The sequence below is a fragment of the Capronia epimyces genome (genome assembly GCF_000585565.1).
Source record: "Capronia epimyces CBS 606.96 chromosome Unknown aczIQ-supercont1.1, whole genome shotgun sequence".
Lineage (NCBI taxonomy): Eukaryota > Fungi > Ascomycota > Eurotiomycetes > Chaetothyriales > Herpotrichiellaceae > Capronia > Capronia epimyces.
The window spans coordinates 3,182,643-3,205,596 of NW_006912904.1; the positions used below are offsets into that span (position 1 = coordinate 3,182,643).

Consider the following 22,954-nt stretch of genomic DNA (forward strand, 5'->3'; position numbering starts at 1 on the left):
GTAGATAAGTCCATAGTCCATACCAGGTATAGGGGGGATCACACCATTTCTGAGAGTTTGCGAATCCCCGTTAAGATGGATGTCCACGTGGGCTAGACCCGGACAGGCCTCGACCGGACTAGAATACAGGTTTATTCACGATCTGATTGGACAGGAGGACAGGAGGCCGGCGGAAAAGTGGATACTCCCCGCCCGGTTGGAATGACGAGATACTGGAGCGGGATGTCGTCGCCGCTATTGCTATCGCTGAAATCCCCTGACTCCTGCTTGAAAGTTGGGAAGAATGGAGCATTGTCCGCTTACAACAATGACCGCAAAGGGTAATTCGTGGTGCGTGGTGAGTGGTGACTCCGGTGAGAGAAGGGCTAGTCCTCTGTCTTCGCCCCACCACTCAGATGGTCTGCGAACCGTAGTACCGGCGCAAATGGCGTCAACCAGGTCCGTGATGGTGAATCTCTGTTCATGTCCAGACTGAAGACTCGCCTGCGACAATAATTGCTCTACAGAGTGGTCTTTGTATCTAGCCAGTAGTAGTACCAGTAGTATCGACGGCAGTACTGCGTAGTCGTGATATATAGAAGGTATTGGCCAGCCTCCTCCTACTCTAGCCTTCTAGAAGGAAACCTTCGACGTTTTGCCCAGACAGTCCTTATTTTTGGACGTGCCAGTGACCTGTGACCTGTGACCATCTCTCTGATTCTTCCCTCCCTTTGGTATCACGTCTACAGTCGCCCTGCAGAATGACAGACCAGATCGAGCTGAAGAACGGCGCGGCCATTGCACCGGCTCAGGTCGGCGACGGCAAAGAGAGACAAGTGACTCAAGATGAGTTTCAGTTGGCCACGCTGGGATACAAGCAAGGTGCGCAGGATCTGGTCTTCGGACTACATCTCGACCTCGACTGACCGGACGGCGTTGGCCATGGCAGAATTCTTTCGGAACCTGGGCATCTTCGAGAACTGGGCTTCAGTCTTTACCGCCATGAATTTCGTGTCTGGTATCGCCGGGCTACTGGGATGGGTCTTGTATACGGGAGGTGTGTTCTTCATTTGTTTTGTTTTTCTACTTCTTTCCACACCCTTTTCTGCTTCGTTCGGTTCTAAAGCCTAACCTCGAATGCCACAGGTCCTACTCCGGCTTTTACCCACTGGATTCTGGTCGGGGTCATGGCCCTGAACGTCGCCTTTGTCATGGCCGAGATTGCCGCCGCCTACCCGACGGCCGGGGGCATTTACTTCTGGTCGTACCGGCTCGGCGGCGAGAAATGGGGACCATTCCTGGCCTGGATGACTGCGGTAAGTGCTCTTCCCTCTTCCCTTTCTCTCACCGACGTCGACATTCCTAACCCTAACCCTTACCCTGACCCTGACCGCATCTCTCTACAGTGGTGGAACTTCAGCGGCTGGCTGTGCTCCGTGCCGAGCGTGGCCCAGAACTCGACCAACTTCCTCCTCTCGGCCGTTCAGATCAAGTATCCCGACGTCGAGCTGTTGCGCAAGGGCTGGTTCGAGTGGCTGATCAGTGCGGTTGGCACCTTGCTCGCCTTGGCTCCCAACATCATCTCGCACAAGGTCTTGCGCTGGTATCTTCGCTTCGCCGTGCTCAGTGCCTCGACCCTTTTCTTCTGCTATGTCATCTGGCTCCCGGTCAAGGCCGGGAAGTTCCAATCCGCCGACTTTGTCTTCAACAGCTTCACCAACGGCATCAACACCGGCGACAAGAAACAGGCGTCCGATGCATATGTGTGGACCATTGCGGTTTTGTTCAGCGCATGGTAAGTCTATTCCTCCCTTCTTCTGGTTTGGCATAACAGGACCTTCGCCTTCTGTTCTGGTTTAGGCTGGATGTAGATGGCATGACAGGACCCTCGCTGACATCAAGCCACCACCACAGGGTATTTTATGGCTTTGGTAAGTGACTGTTGACGCACGACACCGACCGACGGGGAGCTTGTTTACTGACGGTTCATTTTTAATCTTGCAGACGGTTGTGTGCATCTTGCCGAGGAGACCCAGAGCGCGAGGTATGTTAGATCCCCACGCCCTCTTCAAGCCGGTCTCTATCCTGATCCCTATCCTGATCCCTATCCTGACTATCCTGACCCCTATCCTGACTATCCTGATCCCTATCCTGATCCCTAATGTTCACCCCTAATCCTGATCCCTCATGTTCAACCCAATCCTCACCCCTAATCCTCACCCCATCCCCATCCGCTACTCTACACTCCGTGTACACACCGATGCCCTATCCTCCATGTATACAGTCCACACCCACCCTGGCGGGACAGAAGATCGAGTTTGCTGACTTGACTTTAACCAGTATCGTCGTGGCGCGCGGAATGTGGCTATCGACCCTATCCTCATGGGCCATCTCAGTCCCCACCCTGATCATCGTGCTCTTCTGCATCCAGGACGTCGATGGGATCCTGTCGGCGGCCTACAACAACAACTTTGCCGAGTATCTGGTGCAAATCATCGGCGAGAACGGGGCGGTGGCGGTGCTGGTGTTGCTGTTCATCGACTCGACCTGTGTGGCGGCCGCCAACATCCTCAGCTGTCAGCGCGTCGTGTTTGCCATCTCGCGCGACGGCGTGCTCCCGGGGTCCAAGTACTTCCGCCGTCTGAACCGGAACAAGATGCCTGCCAACGCGGGGTTCTTGGTGGCTTTTCTCAGTATTGCCATTACTACTGCGGTGATAGGGTCTACTGTGGCATTTACAGCCATTACAGCGACGTGAGTCTTTATTGCCCTGCTGTTGTTGCCATACTCCTACTATTACCCTGCTGCCCCTATTGTTATTCCTACTGTTACCCTGCTGCCTCGACATCTACTGCCCCTGCTGCCCTTACTATCCCTACTACCCCTACCCTCACTGCCCCTACTGCCTCTACTCCTACTGTTCCCCTATACCCTACTGTTACCTGTTACCCCTATTGTTATTCCTGCTGTCTCTACTCCTATTCCTACTCCTACTACTACCACTACTGTTACCCCTGTTGTCTCTACTCCTACTGCTGCCCCTGCTGCTCCTACCCCTACTACTACCCCTGCTGCCCCTACTCCTACTGTTACTCCTACTAGCACCACTACTGTTATCGCTGTTGTTACTCTGACTATTACCCTACTGTTACTGTTTCTGTTGTCCTCCCCCTACTCCCCCTACTGCCCCTACTGCCCCTACTACTCCTACTACTCTCACTAATTCCCCTACTGCCCCTACTTTTGCCGCCCAAGCATCCCTTTCGACGCAAAAGCTCCTACTACTACTACCCCCTGCCCCTACTATTACCCAAGCTTCCCTTTCAACGCAGAACCCCAGACTGAGGCCGAATGAATAAAAACTAACCAGGCTACTAGAGGCACCATCGCCGCCAACTTTTCCTACTTCATCCCCATCGTGGCCCGCTACACCATCGGCCGCAAGACCTTCGTGCCCGCCAAATGGAACCTCGGCCGCGCCAGTCCGGTCATGGGCCTCTTCGCCGCCCTGTACATCCTGTTCCTGTTCCCCGTCCTGCTCCTGCCGCAACTGTACCCGGTCACGGCCCAGACGCTCAACTACGCCCCGATCTGCATCGGCGCCGTCACCCTCATCAGCCTGGTGGGATGGTTGTTCCCCTTCGGTCTGGGCGCCAGGTCGTGGTTCCAGGGCCCGAAGAAGACGATCTTGGCTGCCGAATTGGAGAACATGACTGTTATACGTCAGAGTGAGAGTGAGGTGGTGGAGGAGGAGAAGTTGTGAGCTGATATATACACATATACACACACACACTCTCTCTCCACCCTCCACCCTCAAGTAGATACTATACCATCCTCTCCATAATATTGTATTATGTATATACCTTACCGAGTACTTGAGTAATTGGGTTTGTTTATTGATGTCTGTTTCTGTTCTCAGGCCGGACTCAGGAGCGTCCGACACTACCCGACACCTCTCTGCTTAGAATGAATAGAATTAGAATTAAGAACCCAGGTATCATCTGATCTTGATATCTCATGGGAAGAAGGAGGCATCAAATGCTACACTTACAGTACCTAACACGTCGTGCCTGGACCTCGTATACCTACGCCGTACCTGAGTATGTACACACACATATCATTATCAATTATTATCATACTGTACTTTGTGTCACCGGACTACGGCTCAGGATCTGGACCTGTCGACCCCCCCACACGTATCACCTCCTCTTCGACACCGTTGACCGCCACATCAATCACCTCCTCTTGGACACCGTTGATCACCTCGTCCATCAACCCGGCCTCGACCACCCCTTTCTGCCAGGAGAAGCCCAGAGCCAAACACCCGTCCTCGCCCGACACGACCGAGACCTCGAATGCGCTCCCGGCGACATTGGCGCTCTGCGTGAAGACCATTCGGCCGATCTCGACATCGGTGCCGGACCCAGACCCAGACTGAGACCTGGAGCTCTCAAGAGTCTTGCTCTGCGTCGTCCGCCGAAAAGCTCCCAGATTGGACACTTCGAAGCTCGACTGTCGTTCCTTTCCGACCTTGGACAGAAACAGCTCTTGCTGATAGTCATTGACATAGCGTAGGAGATTCGGCCCGGCGTTTCTCCCCTCCAAGCTCAACACGTGCGTAATCGTATCTCGGGACCTTTTCGCTTCGGCCCAGGGCAAACGGCCGGTTTGAAAGTCCGCACGGGAGTAGTCCTCGGAGAGATCCTGGACGAAGACACCCATGGAATTGTCGTCGATGATCCCTGGGAGCCAGCGACGCATCGAAATGGCTCCGGCACATTTCAGCGCGGTAAAGGTGTGGGCGGGAAGGTGAGAAAATAGGACCCCGGCCACGAGGGTCTGCAGTGCAGCAGTGACGGTCGTCCCATGTGTGCGACAGGCATCTATGAAGCCGCGGGTGGTCGACGGAGCAAACGCGATGTGGCGGACTCGGTTGTCAAGCGGGACACTAATCTTGGAGCCTGTCCACAGGCCTGGGTCGCGGCGAGACCACACTTTCTCCTTGAATAGGATGGTGACCAGATGTATGATCGAGATAGGCATCGCATGGAGCGCCTCCACGCTGGGGAGCAGAGCGGTTGAAGGTGACGGAATGATCGCTGTGGCGGTCGCCGGCCCCGTCCCCGTCCCCGTCCCAGTCCCAGTCTGGTCGGAGACGGGAGATACAGACACAGCTTGTGATAATGCCTGGTGGAAGGCCCTGTGAAAGGCCATGCCGGACGTCCCGTCGCCAATGGCATGGTGGAACACAAAAGCCGCGGTGAAACAGTGCGGTCGTGCGGCATCCGTCAACACGCAGAGGCGCCAGAAGGGATGCGGGGGTGCGAAGGCCATGTTGTGCTGGGTGGTCAGAAGCTCGTCCAGATCTGTGTCTGTGTCTGTGTCTGTGCCTGTGCCTGTGCCTGTGTCCCCACGGGCATCCCAGCCCAGGGAAGTGGAAGCAGCAGTAGCATCGACGGACGGATCCGGTTCAAGCACGACGGGCCGCCGTTCGTGAAAGGATACACATCGGTCAAGATTGATCTCTGGCAGACGCACGAACTGCGGGTGAGGGGTGTGTTCGTCGACAGGGATGGCTGACAAGATGGGATGTAGTCCCACCACAGTCCTGCAGGCTTCGTAGATGTAGTGCTTCAGCGGCAGCGGTGGAGAGCACCTGTCCGGAAGGGTGTATGAGGCGGTCACGGCCGCATTCAGATAGAATCGCAAGTCATGGCGAGCTGTCGAGTAACGCTCCAGTCTGCCTGCAGGAGTCTCAGTGAGGTGGAGGTCGCGGTGGCAGGAGGAACTCCAATGGCCGGGTCACTATACCGACTGGGCGCAATCTTTCAAACGCATCCATCACCATTTTCGAGGCTGGTCTGGTCTGGTCACCAGATGCGACTCTTGTGCAATATCAACGATACCCATACACGTAGACACACAGGTTGTTATGTGTACGGGATGCGTGGTTCATCACCTCTCGAGTCTACAGAGTAAAAGGGAAGAGGGAGGATGACGGAGGACAGGCATTTGTTTCGTTACATTTCATTGGCTGTTCTGGATCACCATCACGTGATGGCAGCTTAGTGGCCGTCTGTTAAAGCGGCGTGGCTTTTTGCCTTGGACCGCTAATGTGACACGGCATTTGTACCATAGCGGCCTACCTGGTCCGAATTTTACGGGAATTTAGCGGTAAACTTATAGTAACGTAACTATTATAGTAAAGTTCCTCGTTCGGGAAAAGAGCGGTTATAAAAGATTTACGATAATATATAAATAACGTTAAATCCGAGATTTACGGTAAACTCTAGATAATATATTACGTAACTAAATTTCTAAGATAAAAAAAAGACTCTCGACTCGAAGATAGATCGAACCTAAGACTTAGTAGTACTTACTAATATATCTTAAGTTAGTACTTATTTATTTATTTAGTCTCGTTTAACGTCCTTCGGGTCACATTTAAGGTCCCACGTAGACGCCAGCTTCCACTGGAAATCCCTTACGATTCCTCCTCTTCCTGATTAACTAGGACCCTAGCCAACCAGCTTCTATAGACTCAGTCTATCAAAGTTGACCATCTTCACCACTATCGCCAGCTGCCTGGGTTCAGATGGCTTCAGCTAGCCACGACTAGACACCTCCTAGCCCTCTCACCCTCTCCCTCAACCACGAAGTCTCTCCTCATTGTCGCTTTCGGGTTCAGGCTCCGCTGGCTCCTGCCAATTCTCCTCGATGTTACAGAGATCGTACTGCCTGAGCAGTCCGGTTCTCTGTACCCTTAAGTTAGTACTAAAGTTAGCATATAGTAGTATTATAAAAGATTAGTTTATATTTTTTAATTTAAAATCTATCCATTATTAGTAAACTATAGTATTACTATAGTATTATATAATTAATTCTCCGAGATTTTCTAGTAATTAAATTAATATTATAGTTTTTTTTTAATAAAGCTAAACCTCTTTAGTAATAGCCGTAGTTAACCGGAGTTTACGATATTTTAGAATTTACCGTATACTAACTTTTTACCGTAATTTTACGGAAATCTCTATATACCGGAAAAAACCCGTCTAGAGATCCTGGTATGGACCGCTATGGATCGCTATGGTATGGAGTATAGAACTCTTACTCCTACTACTACCTCCCACCTATGTCGCTCCTCGCTCTCGCACCACCTGGTCCCTTCCCACAGAATCACCAAGACACGGGTGTCCATTGATTGCTTTAATTCTGCTCATGTCAATGCCCAACTTGAAGGGACATGAAGAGACACGCCTGAGACGAGATACAGACGAAACTTCTTCCCGTATGACCCTTGTGGATTCAAGGCAGAACGTCACGCGTGCGACTGAGCAAGAAGACTGACACCACGGGCTCTAGGGACTACGGAGTACTGACCACTGACCACCGATCATTCGTCTGATGCCCGAACCTGTCCTTCGGGACCAGCACAGATGGCGCCAGCCAGATACCTGAGATGATCGAGATTCGCGAGACCCCACTCGTGATTATGGCATTTTTGTCGTTCAGTCCTACACTGTCCCTCTTCTCATGGCAATTCAGTCCTACACTGTACCTCTTCTCACAGCAATTCTGTCTGAAAAAGGGGCCGATCGTCGCCGCCCCTGCGTGAAGGGTTACTCAATGCGCCTCCATCTTCCATCTTGTGGCCCACTACTCAGGGGAGTCGGGCTCGACCAGTAACACTGTCGCTCGTTTCGTTCGGGGAACCCCTATACTGGGACTCCCTTCCTGATTCTTGGGTTACGAGTTCATCCCTTTTCGTGATTCCCGGTTGCGCGTTCATCCCCTTTTCGGGTTCATGGTGGCGAGTTCATTCCCTTTTCCTGGTTCCTGATTGCGAGTTCATTGCCCTCTCCCCGGTCTACGCCCCGACTGTGATGCAGCCGACAGGAAGGAGACCAGTTCAATCTGAGGTGAGCCTAAGCCCCTTTTCTTTCATGATCCACACAATCAGCTCGATTTACAATCATGGTTTCGGATTCGGTCTGGAGGGTACCATGGCGATGCGGCGCCATGGCTTGATCCTCATGAATGCAAGGGACATTGGTGTGACATGGCATGCAGGGCCAGAAATATATATAAGTTGGCAAACTTAGTGCTCGGAGTGCACGGACATATCTATATCTGCCACGGCCTCCCTCAGGACCTGTCTTCAGAGCCTACCTACAGCCCAGAGCTTTCAAGAAATCTATCTCCACGTCTGAAATACATATCTTTGTGCTTCATTCTTTACGTCAACTCACTCACTTTCCACCCCTCGTCCTCCTCACTGTGTCTTCTTCCTCGTTCTCATCGCTCGTCCTTTCAGAGAAACAGACACTCTCCAGAGACATCACTCTCCAGAGACTCCACTCTCCAGAGACATCACTCTCCAGAGACATCACATCATGTGCTCTCGCCTCGCCGTTCTATTGGCACTGGCTGCTTCCATGGCCATGCCAGCTATAGCGGCGAAGGCACCTCGCTGCGAGGCATATACAGACAATGTGCGTGGGCCATCACTGACACTGAACATGACTGAACATGGCTGTGGATGTGGCTGTAGCTATGGCTATGGCTATAGCTATGGCTGTACTGATGCTTCAGCACTCCAAGCCGAGACGGACATGGACACGGACACGCTAACATATATCTGCATCTCTCACAGTTCGATGACCTCGGCGTCGCCTTGGACCCTATGATAAGCGCAATCGGCACGTACAATGGAGTTACATACACGGGCTGGGATCTGAGTGTGAGTGATGCCTCCTATCCGATCTTTACCTTGTTTCTGCCCAGGCATGCTCGCTGCCTTAAGAATGAATATTCCTCTACTCTGTCCTTCTTTACCTTGTTCTTGCCCAAGCATGCTCGCTGCCTTAAGAATGAATATTCATCTACTCTGTCCTTCTCCCCAAATCCTCTGCAACACTCTCGACATCCTCAAACATCTACTTTGTTCTTCTCCTTGCCCCCAATCCGATCCAACACTCAACATCCTCAAACCTCTCATCGTGTCACAGACGGCAAGCCTCGTCACAGGCTACACCAACGGCGTCTATCCCTCATCAGGCGCCAATGACGCGACCGCAGCTCTCAGCACGGACCTCATCCGACTCGGCACTCTTTCCCTCACTCCCTACGGGTCCATCATCGCCTCTCCCTCCACCTCCTTCGACCTGACTTCCTTCTCCTTCGGCTGTGGCCAGTTCCAAGCAAACCCGCAGGCTCCCGGCGTGCCTGTAGGCTGCGCCATCTCCGTCACGGGATTCGACATAAGCGACCAACAGATCCCGGAAGCCACTTTCTCGTATGCTCCGCCGGATCTGCTCGGCTCGCATATGGTCCTGGCCACGCTGCCCAGCACTTTCAGGGGCCTGAAGAACGTGACGCTCGGAGTGGCTGCGTCGAGCTTGCTGGTGCCGACTACGCTTCTTGACATTGACGACGTCAAGCATTGCAATTATTCGTGAGGGGTGTGAATGTTGGCAAGTCTTCGTACGCTGTGTGAATCTTTGCAATTATTCGTGAGGGGTGTGAATCTTTGCAAGTCTTCGTGCGGTGAGAGGTGTGCGGTGGGAGGTAGAAGGTGTGATGAAAGCCCAGTGTTGATTTATTCTGATTTGATTTGCTTGAGATTGAAATGGATATTCAGCGGCCATCCAGGTGCTGGACTAGTGAAATACGAGACAATCGGCACTGGCAGGGAAACCATCCAACGCTGGCGGAGGCAAGGAAAGGAAAGGTCCCGACCAGCCAGGTTGGCCTGAGCTGAACCGAGTTCAGGGACAAGTGCTTACCAGGCCCGACTCTACTGAGAAAGGGCAGCTGACTTGACTAGACCGGTGTGAAGATAGCCGTGGTGCTGTACGAGGCGACCGTCTAGGCTTACGAAGGTGACTGTGATGATGTACGAGGTGACCGTCTAGACTTATGCGAAGGCGACTGTGCTGCTGATGCAAGCAAGAGATCTGAGTTATTGAAACCCGCCATCGTCGGCATGTAGCGAGAGCAACATCCTTATAGCTGCAGTCAAAGCATCGGCCATTCATCAGTATCTGCAGATTCAAGAATGCCATTGCCCAACTCCCTCCCCAGTTGTGCCACCTCGGATCTGAACCACTGCCGCTGCTTGAGGTCCATACCGTGCAGACTCGAGGCAACGGCCAATTCCCAGACCACCAAACCCGCAAGGTACGGCTTAATCTCGTCATCGGAACCGACGGCTATCAAGGCCTGGCTGCCGTCTTCCGAAACCTTGCTTTTAATCTTGCCAAAGCAAAAAGGCAGGGTGAACGCCAGGTTATCGGCCATCGAAGTCAAGAGAATAGAGCACTCGAGCCGTTGCCCTTGTCCGTAGGTGGGACCGAGGCTTGGATCTCGCCAACAGAGTTCAAGCAGCTTCAGGCGTGTACTGTTGATCAGCATTCTTGTCGTAAAGTACAGGGCCCAGACTGAGGTATAGCCGGGCCTTGCGAAGGTGTACACGGTTGGCGAGTAGAAGTGCTTCCTGGGCCACGGACCTGGATCGCTGAGGGTGCATCGCCGGTAGCTCCATGTATCGGGCAAGTCAGTGGCCCAGTCTCGCAGTGCATTGTCAAGCTGCTGGGCCTCGTCTAACAATTCCAGGAGCACGGCTGTCGTAGCATCACCCCGCTGGCGAAGTGCCGCGGACGCTTGATGAAGCTTGACCACCCGCACAAAAATGCGGTCATAGTCCAACTCCAGACCATGCTCGCCGAAACGAGCGCCGTCGACTAACCACTCGGGCAGCGGAAGATTCTTATGCAGCAAGGATTGGACCAGTCCCCTTCTCCCTAGTTTTACGATGGATTTGGCAGTAGTGACACTGGGACTGGGACTGGGACTGGGACTGGGACTGGGATCTCGACTATCGACCCAGACCTTCAGAATAGTCAGAGCGCCATCATGATGGAGTTGCCTGTGTATTGATGCAGTGGAGTTGTTGTCCGGAGTCAGGACACTGTAGTTGTGCATGGTAGCCTCGTAGCGACCCATGAGGAACATGGTCAGCAAGCAGGCCTCGATCGTATCCCGGTCGTCCAAGGTCAACGATGGCCGAACGGTGGCGATGTTCTGCTGTACCATCTGTAGAACACGACAATACCTCGACGAAGCTTCGATGGCAGCCTGGTGATCTTGATGGACGCGCGAGAAGACGGCAAGGGATGTGGCAGACAGCGCCAGATCGACCATGACAGAATCTCTGCCCGACGCCTGCCATGTCGCGATGCATCCGCACAACGACTGGGCCACGTCTGGCACATCAGTCAAGGCCACCACATGATGTTGGAGGAAGTAGGCAATCGCACGGGCTTCTAGATCGAACCGCGGCCGTAGGAGGGTTAGATTGGATCGCGGGCCCCTCGGCCGCTTGAGCTTGCCGCTGGCGTAGGCATTCTCGAGGTTGATGGAAAAGCCGGCTTGTTCGATCACGCTGGATTCGAGGCAGATTCGCCGGGACTTGGTGCAGCGAAGACAGGCAGGCTTGGTCTCGTCACACTTGGGGTGTGTGAGCTGGGGCTTGCATTGGGACTAGACTGGGGGTTCTATTACTTACCTTGATGCGTCGAAGCTTGCACGTCTGGCATGCTCTACTGGAAAATGGCATGGTCAGCCCCAGGCTGTTTTGACATCAGCTGCGACGGGACATCCGCGGTGGTCAGGAGATGGGAAACGGGGAATGAGAACTGAACTGATGAGAAAGCAGGTAGAGACTGACCTGATGTACTCGCAAAGTTTGTCCCGATCGGGTTAGCGAGGGGCTAAGGGGCCTCTTAAGGCGGTGCTGGGCTGCGGTCTCTGGCTGCGGTCTGGCACCGATTGGCACCCAGCCTGCGCCTACTGGCAGCTAACCGGCACCTAAGGAACCTCACTGGTAGGTGCCTGGTAAGTGCCTGGTAGGTGCCCGGGTCTCGGTCTCCTGTGAGGCCGTCGAGGCATCTATCCATTTGTGGGGTTGCAACCACCTTGGCCCTTCCGGTGTCACCTCTCTACCAGCAATGGGAGTAACTTTGCGAGGGATGGGCGTGCATTTCTCAGCTCTGACAAATGACAAAAGGAGCAGGATCGTAGGTCGCAGCTGAGGGACAGCAAGGTTGATTTCACTGCCTTTATCAACCCAGCTGCCCCTCTGCCTCAGAGCCTGAGAATCAAGAACAGAAAGAAGAAAGAAGCAGTAAGCACTTCCTGTTGACAAGGAACTGATTTGGCTTGATTTCATCAGCATGTCGCCCTCACTCAGTCCCATCAAGGTCTGGGGCGAAGCCCATACGGCCAACCCGGCAAAAGTTGCCCTCATTCTAGAGGAACTCGACCTCCCATACGAAGTCATACCTGTCCCCTTTACCGACGTCAAGAAGCCCGCCTATGTGGCCATCAACCCGAACGGGCGGCTGCCATCCATCCACGACCCCAATACCGACCTCACTCTCTGGGAGTCCGGCGCCATCATCGAATATCTTGTCGAGACCTACGACAAGGACCACCGACTGAGCTTCGCCCCGGGCACGCCTGAGTCATGGCACGCCAAGCAGTGGCTGTACTTCCAGACCTCAGGCCAAGGGCCATATTTCGGCCAGGCGGGTTGGTTCAAGCTGTTCCACCCGGAGAAGTTGCCCAGTGCCCTAGATCGCTATCTTAAGGAGATCGACCGCGTCACCGGCGTGTTGGAGGCGCGTCTGGCACAACAGAAAGAGAAATTGGAACAGTCGCAGAAGGAGGGTGGCGATTGTGGTGATGGTCCCTGGCTGGTCGGCACCAAATTTTCTTACGCCGATCTTGCTTTCGTTCCATGGCAGCGCACCGTCGGCATTGTTTTCGACAAGAGCGAGTACGACCAGGACAAATACCCGCTGGTCAATGAGTGGTATGGCAAGATTGTTTCCCGTTCGTCGGCCAGAAAGGTATGGGGAGGCGCTGAGGCGGCGAAATAGCAATCTGAAGCCTCAGGAGCCCTTTAGCGGCGGTTGTGGTGGTATAAGGTGCTCCGTGCCAGGAGAATCTATTCTGCAGTGTATGTGACTTTGACACAAGATTGGTCCGCATCCTTCCTCAACAACACAGGCACAAGTTACAGCACATAGATCCTAGGCTTAGATTCTCCCTTGAATACCCTCGCCGTCCCGTTCTTGACCTTGCGATTGTGGTGCCAGTAAATCAACTCCTGGATCAGCGCAAGCACCACCCCCGACGCTACCAGGGCAATCATCGTGCGCAGGCCGTTGGGATAATGAGCCTTCGCGTCGCCGCCCTGGAAAAACTGGGTTCCATACATCAACCCGCCAATGGCAAACATGACCCACATGGCGATGGAAATGCTTCTCTCTCCCGGTTCCTGGCAATTGAGCTGCACCCAAGTGTTGTGCACGGGGTGGTAACCACCAGCAAAGGAGTTGACCACTGTCCAGAGCCCCCACTTGGACCATCGGCCCACGCCATCCTGCACTTGACGGCAAATGATCAAAGCCACGAGGTAGATGAGTTGAGCGATCATGACGGTCAGACCGCGTCGGCCGGTGCGGTCGCTCAGCCATGCGAAGAAGAACACAACCCCTAGGGAGATGGTAGCCCCAACGGATGCCAGAGCATTCGCCGCCACTCGGTCAAACCCAAGGGATACGTAGATCGATGGCGTGTAGGTGATAAGAGGACTCCAAGTGGAGAAGACGAGTGAGGTCGAGAGGAAGTGCGGCCAACGTCGGTAATGTAGAATCGTCCTCTTGACAGTTTTCCACGGGATAGCGAGGCCTTGAGCACCGCCACGTTTGTAGACGTCATCCCGCTCAATGCGTTTGATCAAGATAAATTGGTCTTGGGGCGTCAATCGGACAAGTCCTTTGCTAAGGAGTGGCCGTGGCTGATCGGGAGAGCCAGGAAGCAAGAAAAGGAGCAGGATTGAGATGGACATGGTCAACACGCCCTCAACTATTGCCTGTGAGTGAGCTGAAACAACGATGATTCATTCACCTGACTTCTCGGGAGGGACTAACTCAAGAAGATCCATTTCCACCCAGAAAGGCCCCGTTTGCCGTCCAGTTTCAAGATGCCCGAGGCAAGGATAGGGCTCAGGGCATTGCCGCCAAACATTCCAAAGAACATGATACCGACCCGTTTGCCAAGTTCCTTCTTCCGGTACCATGTGGAAAGGGTGTAGGCTGCCCCAGGGATATAACTCGATGATGTTAGTGTGAACTCCGAGACCGTAACGGCGACCGGCGCTGCTCACCCTGCTTCTGCCAGCCCCAGGAAAGATCTCGAGACCAGGAATCCAGTCCGGTTGCGGATGAACACTTGAAGCGTCGCGACGAAACCAAAGATGAAGACTTGTGCCGAGATCCATTTCCGGGGACCGAGCTTCACCAGCACTGTTAGATCGGCTTCCAAGGCCAAGGCTGGGGAATGGCGTCGTATTTACCTTTTGTAAGATCAGGTTGGCCGGGATCTCAAACACCACAATGAACAAAAACATCAACTGATTGCCTAGATTGATGGTACTTTGTTTGACTTTGATATCTTTGGCGAAACCTCCGGTCAACGCACTGGCCAAGTTCATCCGGTCGAGCTGGAAGACGAGCAGGCCGAGACAGAGTAATGGCAAAACAGAGCGGTCGATTCTAGACAAGGTCAGAAGTCGCTTTTTGCTTGACAAGTCCCGGCCAGTCTCATCTTACTTTGCACGAGCGCGGTGTTCATCCTCCCGAGCCCATTGTGGTGAATGAGCAAGCTCTTCTGAGCGGACGTAGATGTCGTCTTGCGTGTCTGTTTCCTTCTCCATGCTTCACGGTCTTCATACATGTGTAGCAGACAAAAAAAAGGGATCTACTCCCAGGCAGACTTCCAGCATTTTGGTAACCCATGGTTTTCGTTTGTTTCCACAAATCTCGAGCACGTCAGTCTAGGATGGGTCTCACGCCACACAGCCTAGGAAAGGCGGAGGATCGATCAATTACCAGATTAGTGAACCTGTTGGGTCATCGCATATCCGCAGTGGCCATGGGGCCAGTGGCAACGTGGTGGGCACGTTGCCGGAGGCACATCGTACCTGCGTCGATATAATTCTCCATGACCAGGTAGGTGCCAGGTATAACAGTGCTAAAGCACGAAGGCTTGTGGGCGCTCAGGAGTAGCAGTGAGCTCCACTGGGAGTACTCTGTTGCTGATTGGCTCATGGGTCACTATTCTGGGAACATTCCCAGCGAGCACGTGATACTGGTTGGTATGGCGTGATAGCCCATGAGGTTATATCTGATCGCGGAAGAGGGGCGGGATCTGTTGAAGTAGTTAGTGCCCGAGAGTAAGCCGAAAGAGTTTTTAGTATATCTCAGAAACATAAAGGCCGTCTTGTAGACAGTAGACAAAGTGTCGCAACTTCGGGGACAGAATGGCGGAAGCGCCCATCAAACGAGTCGCCATCATCGGTGCGGGGCCTGCCGGTGCCATTGCCATCGATGCATTCGCGCAGGAACAGGCCTTTGATGTTATCCGGGTCTTTGAACGTCGAGAGCAAGCCGGAGGATGCTGGTAAGTCGCGGGTTCGAGGCGTACTTGGCTGCTTGGGGTTGGAGGATTTACATGCTCCAGGCTCTACGACGAGGGCCATCCTCGTCTTGCGAATATCAACGAATTAGCCAATCGCCAAACGGTAGATCCTCCGGTCGAAATACCGGCCAAATTGCCCAGGCAGAGTACCAAGCAAAGCCACAATCGATATCTGGAAACCCCAGTGTATCCCTACCTGGAAAGCAATGTTGACGCCGACGTGATGGGATACTCACAGGAGCCGGTTCCAGCGGAAAGAAGTCAACGCTCAATTGCCCTCCACGGCGTGGATACTCCATTTCGGCCATATCAAGTCTTCCAGAAGTACATTCAGGGTCTGGTCAACAGGAAAGGCTACCAAGACCTGGTCGAGTACAACACCACTGTAGAGCGCGCAACCAAGAAGAATGGTGAGTGGGAGCTCGTTCTGAGAAGAAGTGGCGACACGACCGACTATTGGTGGAAGGAGACCTTTGATGCCGTGGTGGTGGCGAGCGGACACTACGCAGTACCATATTTCCCTCTAATTCAAGGATTACAAGAATTCGAACAAAACTTCCCCGGGTCGGTGATTCATTCCAAAGCTTACCGAGGCCGGGACAGCTACCGGGGCAAGGTACGTGCAGGTTCCCTCTCCCTCTGGTTCCACTGTCACTAACAGTCATGGAAGAAAGTGATCGTCGTGGGCGCGTCAGTGTCGGGCGCTGATACAGCTGTTGATCTCCTCGGGGTTGCGCAATCGCCGGTGTACGCTGTGGTGAAGGGTCACAAAACAAATATGTATTTTGGGGACCACGCCTTCCAGCATCCAGCCATCAAACAGCTGCCTTCAATCCAGCGCGTTGATCCGAAGTCGAGGACAGTCTTCTTCGCAGACGGAGAGACGGTGCCAAACGTTGACGCCATCATCTTTGCCACGGGGTATACGTGGACACTGCCCTTCCTGCCACAGATCCCCATCAGGAACAACCGCATTCCGGATCTGTACTTGCATATATTCCATCAGAGCGACCCAACGCTGGCTTTCATAGGAGCGGTAAGCCCATCGGCCCCTGCCTTGTGGTGGCAAAGCTGACAGAGGGCAATCAGATAGGAGCCGGCTTGACATTCAAAGTGTTCGAATGGCAGGCAGTGATCGCCGCCCGCGTTCTTGCCGGGCGTGCCACGCTTCCATCGCTGGAGGAGCAGAAGGCGTGGGAGCGCGATCGAATTGCGGAGAAAGGCGATGGTCCAGCTTTCACAGTCCTGTGGCCCAAGTTTGAGGAATATTTCGAGACAATCCGCAAACTTGCGGGCGAGCCATCACCGACGCGGCCGGGCAGGAAACTTCCGCCCTTTGACACGCGCTGGGTCAAGGCTTTCCTCGAAGGTCACCAGAGGAGGATAAAAATGTGGAAACGGGCAAATGCAGAAGCGGAGGAGCGCGTCAAAGAAGCCGCACTAGTTCTAGCGAAGCTTTAGACTGCCGAAAGTCGACCGACCTCTCGTCACCTGGCTATACAGAGTACGATAACATCGTGCAAGCGTCTGCGGTGCTTGAGCTCCGTTGGGGCCTGGTTGAGTTGACAAAAGAGTAAGTGCAAAGGAGCGCAGGAAGGCCGAGTGCTCAGTGTGGTGGGAAAAGGCGGGGTTAAAAGCGGCAATAGCAATGGTCTTGGCCGCAGGGCTGAGAGGCTCAGGCTCAGGCCACACGCCGAACTTGGTTAGGCGCAGGCGGGCACCGAGCAGCTCTAGAACGGCGCCACTGAAAGCCAATTTGGATCAAGCGTGACGGTGTCCCCCACCAAGCCTGTGTTGGCCAATGATGTGCCGTTTATTTCACAGCGACGTAACACGGTGGTAGCGATGACAAGTGATGATAGGGAGTAGTGACGCGCGATTTTTTTGGTCCATATCTCGCAGATTTGTTGTTATCTTGCCTTTGTTCATTGTTTAAATCTTCCTCTTCCTCCTGGCTTCCTTCCTGGGCTTTGTGCAGTTGTCCGGTCCGATCCGCGCGTTCAATCCTCGCTGCAAGTCGCCCAGGCTGCATCGAGTCCAAACATGAGCCTCTCCAAACTCGCAGAGTTTGGCACTCGCCATGTGGCGCGAGGAATCGGTCGCCTCATGACCGAGGTGATCGAAAGTGGCTCCGGCAGCTATGTAACCACGACGAGCGGGCGGAAGATGCTCGACTTCACCTGCGGCATTGGCGTCGCCAATCTCGGTCACTGCCATCCCGCCGTGACCAAGGCCGCCCAGGCCCAAGTCGGCAAGATAGTGCACGCTCAAGTCAATATTGCCTTCCAAAAGCCGTATCTCGAGCTCGTCCAGTCCCTCATACCGCTCATGCCACACAAGTCACTGGATACCTTCTTCTTCTGGAATTCGGGCTCCGAGGCAGTCGAAGCGGCGGTCAAGCTTGCACGACATGCCACCAAGAAGCCCAATGTCATCGTCATGCAAGGTTCATATCACGGACGCACATTCGGGGCCATGGCCATGACGCGGTCCAAAACCATCTACGGCGAGAACTACTCGCCGCTTATGCCCGGAGTGTTTGCCGTTCCCTTCCCCTACTGCGCGCAGTGTTCGATTGCGAAACGGAGTGACGGCAAGTACAACGCCGAAAACTGCTGTATGGATCCCGTCGAACAGCTTGAACTCCTCCTCAAGCGCGAGACTGCCCCGTCAGACACGGCGGCAATCTTCATCGAGCCTGTGCTTGGAGAAGGTGGCTACGTCCCGGTGGTGCCAGCCTACCTGAAACGGGTGCGCGAGATCTGTGATAAGCACAACATCCTTCTCGTAGTAGACGAGGTACAGTCGGGGTTCGGCCGGACGGGCAAGATGTTTGCCATCGAGCACTACGACGTTGTGCCAGACATCATGGTCATCGCCAAGGGCATTGCGAATGGCTTCCCATTGTCGGGCATCGTTTCAAGGAAGGAACTGATGGATAAGCAACCGCCTGGCTCCATGGGCGGCACCTATGCTGGCAATGCCGTTTCGTGTGCCGCCGGCGTTGCTGTGGTAAAAGCGTTCGAGGACGAAAAAATTCTGGATAATGTCAGTGTGCGAGGGAAGGAAATGATGGACATGCTGAAGGGGGCCAAATCTGACTTCCCTCATGTCATTCACGACGTCAGGGGATTGGGCCTTATGCTGGCTGTTGAGTTCGCGGGAGGCAAAGGCTTTGGATCCAAAGTGCAAGCCAAATGCTTGGAGAAGGATCTGCTGATTCTGACCACCTCGATTTACGACACCTTGCGGTTCATTCCACCCTTGAACATCAGCAAGGAGGATATGGACAAGGGTTGCGCTATCATTCGACAGGCAATCGAGGAGGTAGCGGCTGGTGAGCGTCCTGCGGAGACTCAAACCAAAGGTCAGGCTCCAGAATAGGTGCATCAATAATTAGGAGTAGTACTGTTGTGAATCTTGCGGATGACAACCGGAGGAACTGGCGTATAGTGTACTTTGGCGCAACTTCTGTAGCAGAATCCAGCAATCTCGTATACCAGCAGCCTAGGAATCTGGCTTTGTGCACGCCTTATCTGAGGATAAGCCACGAGAACTTGAATTGTATGCAGTGTGTAAGGCTGGGTAGAAAAGGGGCCGATGCCTCATCGTCTACCCAACTTAGATACGTATCGTCGAAGCACGCTGAAGGATCGACGCGCTATTTTACCAGCAACACTGTTCGCCGTGATGTCTGTCCGGCTGCGGCAGTCGGTGGTATCGATGCTTGGTGTTCGTGGCTTTCTGCGGCCCAACAACGCGAGTTTGGAGTCAGGAACACTAGTGGATACAATCGGTGCCGCGTGCAAGATCATCATCTTCAAACAAGCCAGTCAGGTGGGTACGACCCCCACCCAGCCAAAGGCGATAACAGAGCATTGGTGAAGCAGGAGAATGAGGCTGACTGTTGAGCACTTTTATACCTGATGCCGTGGGCAAATGAGTCATCCGTCCAAGTACCAAGTCTGCGTCGGGCACAAGGGTACCAGTGGTTCTGCAGTTCGTCTGAAAGCTTCCTGTCTGCCCATGACGATCAGTGTTGGCGGAACTTTGGACATCACTCCATGGGTGAAGTAGGTATCTGATCATGTGCACGCGGGTGGTCTCTTTACCTTGATATTGCAAAGGAGGCAGGTTGGCAAATCCAAGCCAGTTTCGCGCAGGCTTGTAAAATTGTGGTTGTTCAAATAGGGATATGGAAAGACATCCGGGGGAACATGTAGAAGGATATTTTGCTCATCAAGGGATCCATAGTAGTGAGCGTTCGTCGAGGCAATGTCACGATGTTTCTCGGGTGTTTGCAAGCAGTGTCGACACATACGTCTTTATCCTTAAATACATAGGAACTTCGGGTTAAGAGGTTTGCCCACCAGGTGAGCTCTCCATTCAATGATGATGACTGGCCTTGTTCCGTGTCCGTCTTCCCACTTCAACAACCTACTATTACTAGTAGTAGGTAGTAAGTCAAAATCTGGGCAGAGAGTCTCGGGACTTCGCGCAGACACATGTCACCGTGTCACCAACCTGTATCTGTATGAATGAATATGCCCAGAGGAGGGTCAAAATTGTAGGTGTACGGAGTAGTGTGAATGCGAATGGCTGCTCACAGGGTCTGCTGATTCTTGATTCTGATTTTTGTTCACTCGAAGTTGGTAGCACGGAGGCACCAGAGGTAGTAAGGTACTGAGTACCTATCCGTACAGTACTCTCTCTGCCCTCCGATTGGTGCGTCGTGACGCGTTCTCAGACGCGCGGCAGGTTATACTTGATCCGCCGTAGTTTCTTTATAGCGCGGAGCATTGGACCTCGAACGACATCAGCTCTTGCACAAGTGGCACAGATGTATCCCATACCTCCTCTATGTAGGTAGGGCAATATGCAATATACATATGCAATATCAAATCACCCCTCAAGTCTCATCCATCTATGAAATCTAATTCATGCCCGGGAAGCTGCAAGAAACATCGTCTAAGGTCTAAGGGAGGTACAATTCCGGCTTTTTCTCCAAATAGTTCTTCCAGACCTGCGCAATGTCGTTCTTGTAAATCCAATTCAGCTCATTTTCTGATCCGAAAAACCTGTCCAGTCGACCTCTCACCGCCGATTCGAAGTCCAAGTCTTTGTTGTCTGCCTGGAGTTGTTTGGTCTCGGCGCCTCGTTTGTCAAGCCAGTCAAAGCTGCAGCACAGGGCGATCAGAATCAGAAATCAGAATCTGGCGGCGAAAAGGAACCACACTGGTGGGCAGGGAAGAGGAGAAGGAGGGTGAGGTTGAGGTTTCTTGTCCCCTCCACTTACGCTCTTGTATAGAAAGGTTCTCGGATCTCGGCAAAGATCTCAAGCGCATCTTTGACACGGGTCGGAGAGGCCCTGACGTGCTCGATGGCCCGAGCCAGAATCCAACCATCTTCCATGGCAAACGTAGCTCCCGAGCCAAAGGCCCCTTGAAAAGCACACTCAAGTCAGCCTTTCCCTGGGCTAGACGGACATGGTTGCACAGCCGGTACTGTGACCTGGTTACTGACCTGTGAGCGGATGACTGGCATCTCCAACCAGGGCGACCTTGTCCCATGCGATGATATTCTCCAAACGAGGGCCGGCAAACATGGCGAATTCCCTCCATTGGCCCTCCGGAACGGACGCGATTGCCGCTCGGACTCTCGGATCGTATTTCTAGAAGTACGATAGATTGTCAACATGGCTCGTTTGGGATTTGGGACCTGGGCAACGTCGGATGAACATCGCCGTATGACTACAGCTCAGATTCATTGTCATACCGTATACCTCGAGGCCACCTTCTCGTTGGTGGCGGGGACGCCCCAGATCACGGTCTGGCCGGGGATTTCTGGTTCATGGTAGGATCGCAGGGTGATTTCAAACAACGGGTCGTCGGTCTCTGACTCATCGTCGACAGGGGAGAAATATACGTGACCGCCGTCCCCCCACCACCAGGCCGTCGCTTGGGTGATGTCGGTGAGATGGGCAATGGAGGAAAGGGGGACAATGACACGCCAGGCCGTCATGCCTAAAGGAGAAGCAAAGCTGTCAGCACATTTCTCATTTCCCAATTCCCATATCCCATTTCCTTCTCATTTCCCATATCCATCTCCTTTTCCCATTCTTATCGTTCATGCCCTTGGCTACTTACCATTGAAGCGGAGTTGGTGGTCAGGAAATATTGTTCGCCGCACAGCCTGGAAAGAAAACACCAACCCTCAGCGACCCAGTTCTGCATCGGACAGGGCAACCCGCACGGTGCGGACGATCTGAACCCACCGAATGCATTCCGTCGGCCCCGACAACGAGGTCGGCAATCGCCTCTGTCTGATCGTCAAACACCAAGCGTACCCCTCCGGCCTCGAGATTCTCGAGGACCTTCAGCTTCTTGCTGAACTGAATGACTCCTTGAGGAACCCTGGCCAGAAGGGCCGACTGAAGCCGAGTCCTGCGCGCTCTGATCGCCCCTCGTCGGTCTTTGTCCGAGTGTTCCGGGTTCTTGATGACTTTAAGTATATTGCCATTGTAGCCGTTCCTGCAGATTCCCAAGAAACTCGTCAACAACCGAGACCGAGACTGGGGTTGTTTTTACCCGATGAGATTGCATGACAACAGAGAGCATTACAACAAAATGCATTGGCGTGTCGTTGTCATTGTCATCTGATCGGTCGGGACGGGGACCGGGACAGGGACCGGGACGGGGACGGCGACGGCGACGTACCTCTGCTGCGTGTTTGCCTTAGACCCTCCCTTGACTCCATCGGCCGCTCCGAGAAGATCAAGAATGCGCCAGGCGTTCGTGCTGAGGCTGATTCCGGCCCCGGCCTCTCGAGGCTCGGGGTTCTTCTCATACAGCGTAACCGACACATACGGCAGCTCCGATAGGGCAATCGCCGCGGCGAGGCCTCCGGGGCCACCTCCCACGATGGCGACTTTGAGGGTCTGAGGAGAGATCATGGTTTCTCAGAAGCAAGTCTGAGTCGGGCTCGTAGCCAAAACGAAGCAAGAGAGGATGGAAGGGACGGCAGACGGCGGACGGCGGACGGCGGACGGGGGATAGGGGATGAGGGATGGGGTATGGGGTTTCCTTGGACGCCAAAGGAAGATACAGTACAGTCCTGGAGACTAGGTGTCGAGACAGATAGAACACGAGTCTTATAGTATTATTATATCAATCTTGTCGCCGTTGCAGTTGCCGCTGCCGACCTATGGATAGTGCATACATATATATCCTGATGCTACTGTATACTACGTACTAGTAGCAGCCCGTTAAAGCCACGGGGGGGCCCTCATTTGGAGACCGTGACTTGTCGGAAGCGGGATTGAGATTGGGTTTGGGTTTGCGATTGCGATTGTATGTGACTGCCACTATAGCACGCAATCGCCTTCGCCATCGCCATGGTGGAGGTGGAGTGATGGCGATTCGACCTCTCC

General features: G+C 53.7%; 9 protein-coding genes across 9 annotated transcripts; 5 read left to right on the plus strand and 4 right to left on the minus strand.

Annotated features, from left to right (window-relative positions):
* Positions 1 to 921: 921 nt before the first annotated feature.
* Positions 922 to 3,742, plus strand: A1O3_01166 (uncharacterized protein; the record flags this gene model as incomplete). Its single annotated transcript, XM_007731314.1, has 7 exons — positions 922 to 1,036; positions 1,126 to 1,295; positions 1,386 to 1,774; positions 1,894 to 1,910; positions 1,984 to 2,023; positions 2,320 to 2,733; positions 3,358 to 3,742. 7 exons carry the CDS (start codon positions 922 to 924, stop codon positions 3,740 to 3,742), a joined length of 1,530 nt encoding a protein of 509 aa, XP_007729504.1.
* A 395-nt stretch (positions 3,743 to 4,137) lies between these two features.
* A1O3_01167 (uncharacterized protein) lies at positions 4,138 to 5,827 on the minus strand (the record flags this gene model as incomplete). Its single annotated transcript, XM_007731315.1, has 2 exons — positions 4,138 to 5,723; positions 5,791 to 5,827. The coding sequence occupies 2 exons, from the start codon at positions 5,825 to 5,827 to the stop codon at positions 4,138 to 4,140; spliced, it is 1,623 nt and encodes a 540-aa protein (XP_007729505.1).
* Positions 5,828 to 8,831: 3,004 nt separating this feature from the next.
* A1O3_01168 (uncharacterized protein) lies at positions 8,832 to 9,437 on the plus strand (the record flags this gene model as incomplete). The annotated part of the gene is made up of 1 exon (XM_007731316.1): positions 8,832 to 9,437. One exon carries the CDS (start codon positions 8,832 to 8,834, stop codon positions 9,435 to 9,437), a length of 606 nt encoding a protein of 201 aa, XP_007729506.1.
* A 559-nt stretch (positions 9,438 to 9,996) lies between these two features.
* Positions 9,997 to 11,596, minus strand: A1O3_01169 (uncharacterized protein; the record flags this gene model as incomplete). Its single annotated transcript, XM_007731317.1, has 2 exons — positions 9,997 to 11,520; positions 11,546 to 11,596. The coding sequence occupies 2 exons, from the start codon at positions 11,594 to 11,596 to the stop codon at positions 9,997 to 9,999; spliced, it is 1,575 nt and encodes a 524-aa protein (XP_007729507.1).
* A 616-nt stretch (positions 11,597 to 12,212) lies between these two features.
* A1O3_01170 (uncharacterized protein) lies at positions 12,213 to 12,920 on the plus strand (the record flags this gene model as incomplete). The annotated part of the gene is made up of 1 exon (XM_007731318.1): positions 12,213 to 12,920. One exon carries the CDS (start codon positions 12,213 to 12,215, stop codon positions 12,918 to 12,920), a length of 708 nt encoding a protein of 235 aa, XP_007729508.1.
* A 137-nt stretch (positions 12,921 to 13,057) lies between these two features.
* A1O3_01171 (uncharacterized protein) lies at positions 13,058 to 14,761 on the minus strand (the record flags this gene model as incomplete). Its single annotated transcript, XM_007731319.1, has 5 exons — positions 13,058 to 13,911; positions 13,977 to 14,158; positions 14,213 to 14,340; positions 14,402 to 14,600; positions 14,658 to 14,761. The coding sequence occupies 5 exons, from the start codon at positions 14,759 to 14,761 to the stop codon at positions 13,058 to 13,060; spliced, it is 1,467 nt and encodes a 488-aa protein (XP_007729509.1).
* A 606-nt stretch (positions 14,762 to 15,367) lies between these two features.
* On the plus strand, positions 15,368 to 16,986 carry A1O3_01172 (dimethylaniline monooxygenase (N-oxide forming); the record flags this gene model as incomplete). The annotated part of the gene is made up of 4 exons (XM_007731320.1): positions 15,368 to 15,507; positions 15,568 to 16,141; positions 16,196 to 16,561; positions 16,615 to 16,986. 4 exons carry the CDS (start codon positions 15,368 to 15,370, stop codon positions 16,984 to 16,986), a joined length of 1,452 nt encoding a protein of 483 aa, XP_007729510.1.
* Positions 16,987 to 17,568: 582 nt separating this feature from the next.
* A1O3_01173 (4-aminobutyrate aminotransferase) lies at positions 17,569 to 18,909 on the plus strand (the record flags this gene model as incomplete). Its single annotated transcript, XM_007731321.1, has 1 exon — positions 17,569 to 18,909. One exon carries the CDS (start codon positions 17,569 to 17,571, stop codon positions 18,907 to 18,909), a length of 1,341 nt encoding a protein of 446 aa, XP_007729511.1.
* Positions 18,910 to 20,500: 1,591 nt separating this feature from the next.
* On the minus strand, positions 20,501 to 22,477 carry A1O3_01174 (uncharacterized protein; the record flags this gene model as incomplete). Its single annotated transcript, XM_007731322.1, has 7 exons — positions 20,501 to 20,702; positions 20,822 to 20,966; positions 21,049 to 21,196; positions 21,301 to 21,548; positions 21,672 to 21,717; positions 21,800 to 22,055; positions 22,242 to 22,477. 7 exons carry the CDS (start codon positions 22,475 to 22,477, stop codon positions 20,501 to 20,503), a joined length of 1,281 nt encoding a protein of 426 aa, XP_007729512.1.
* Between the last annotated feature and the right edge of the window lie 477 nt (positions 22,478 to 22,954).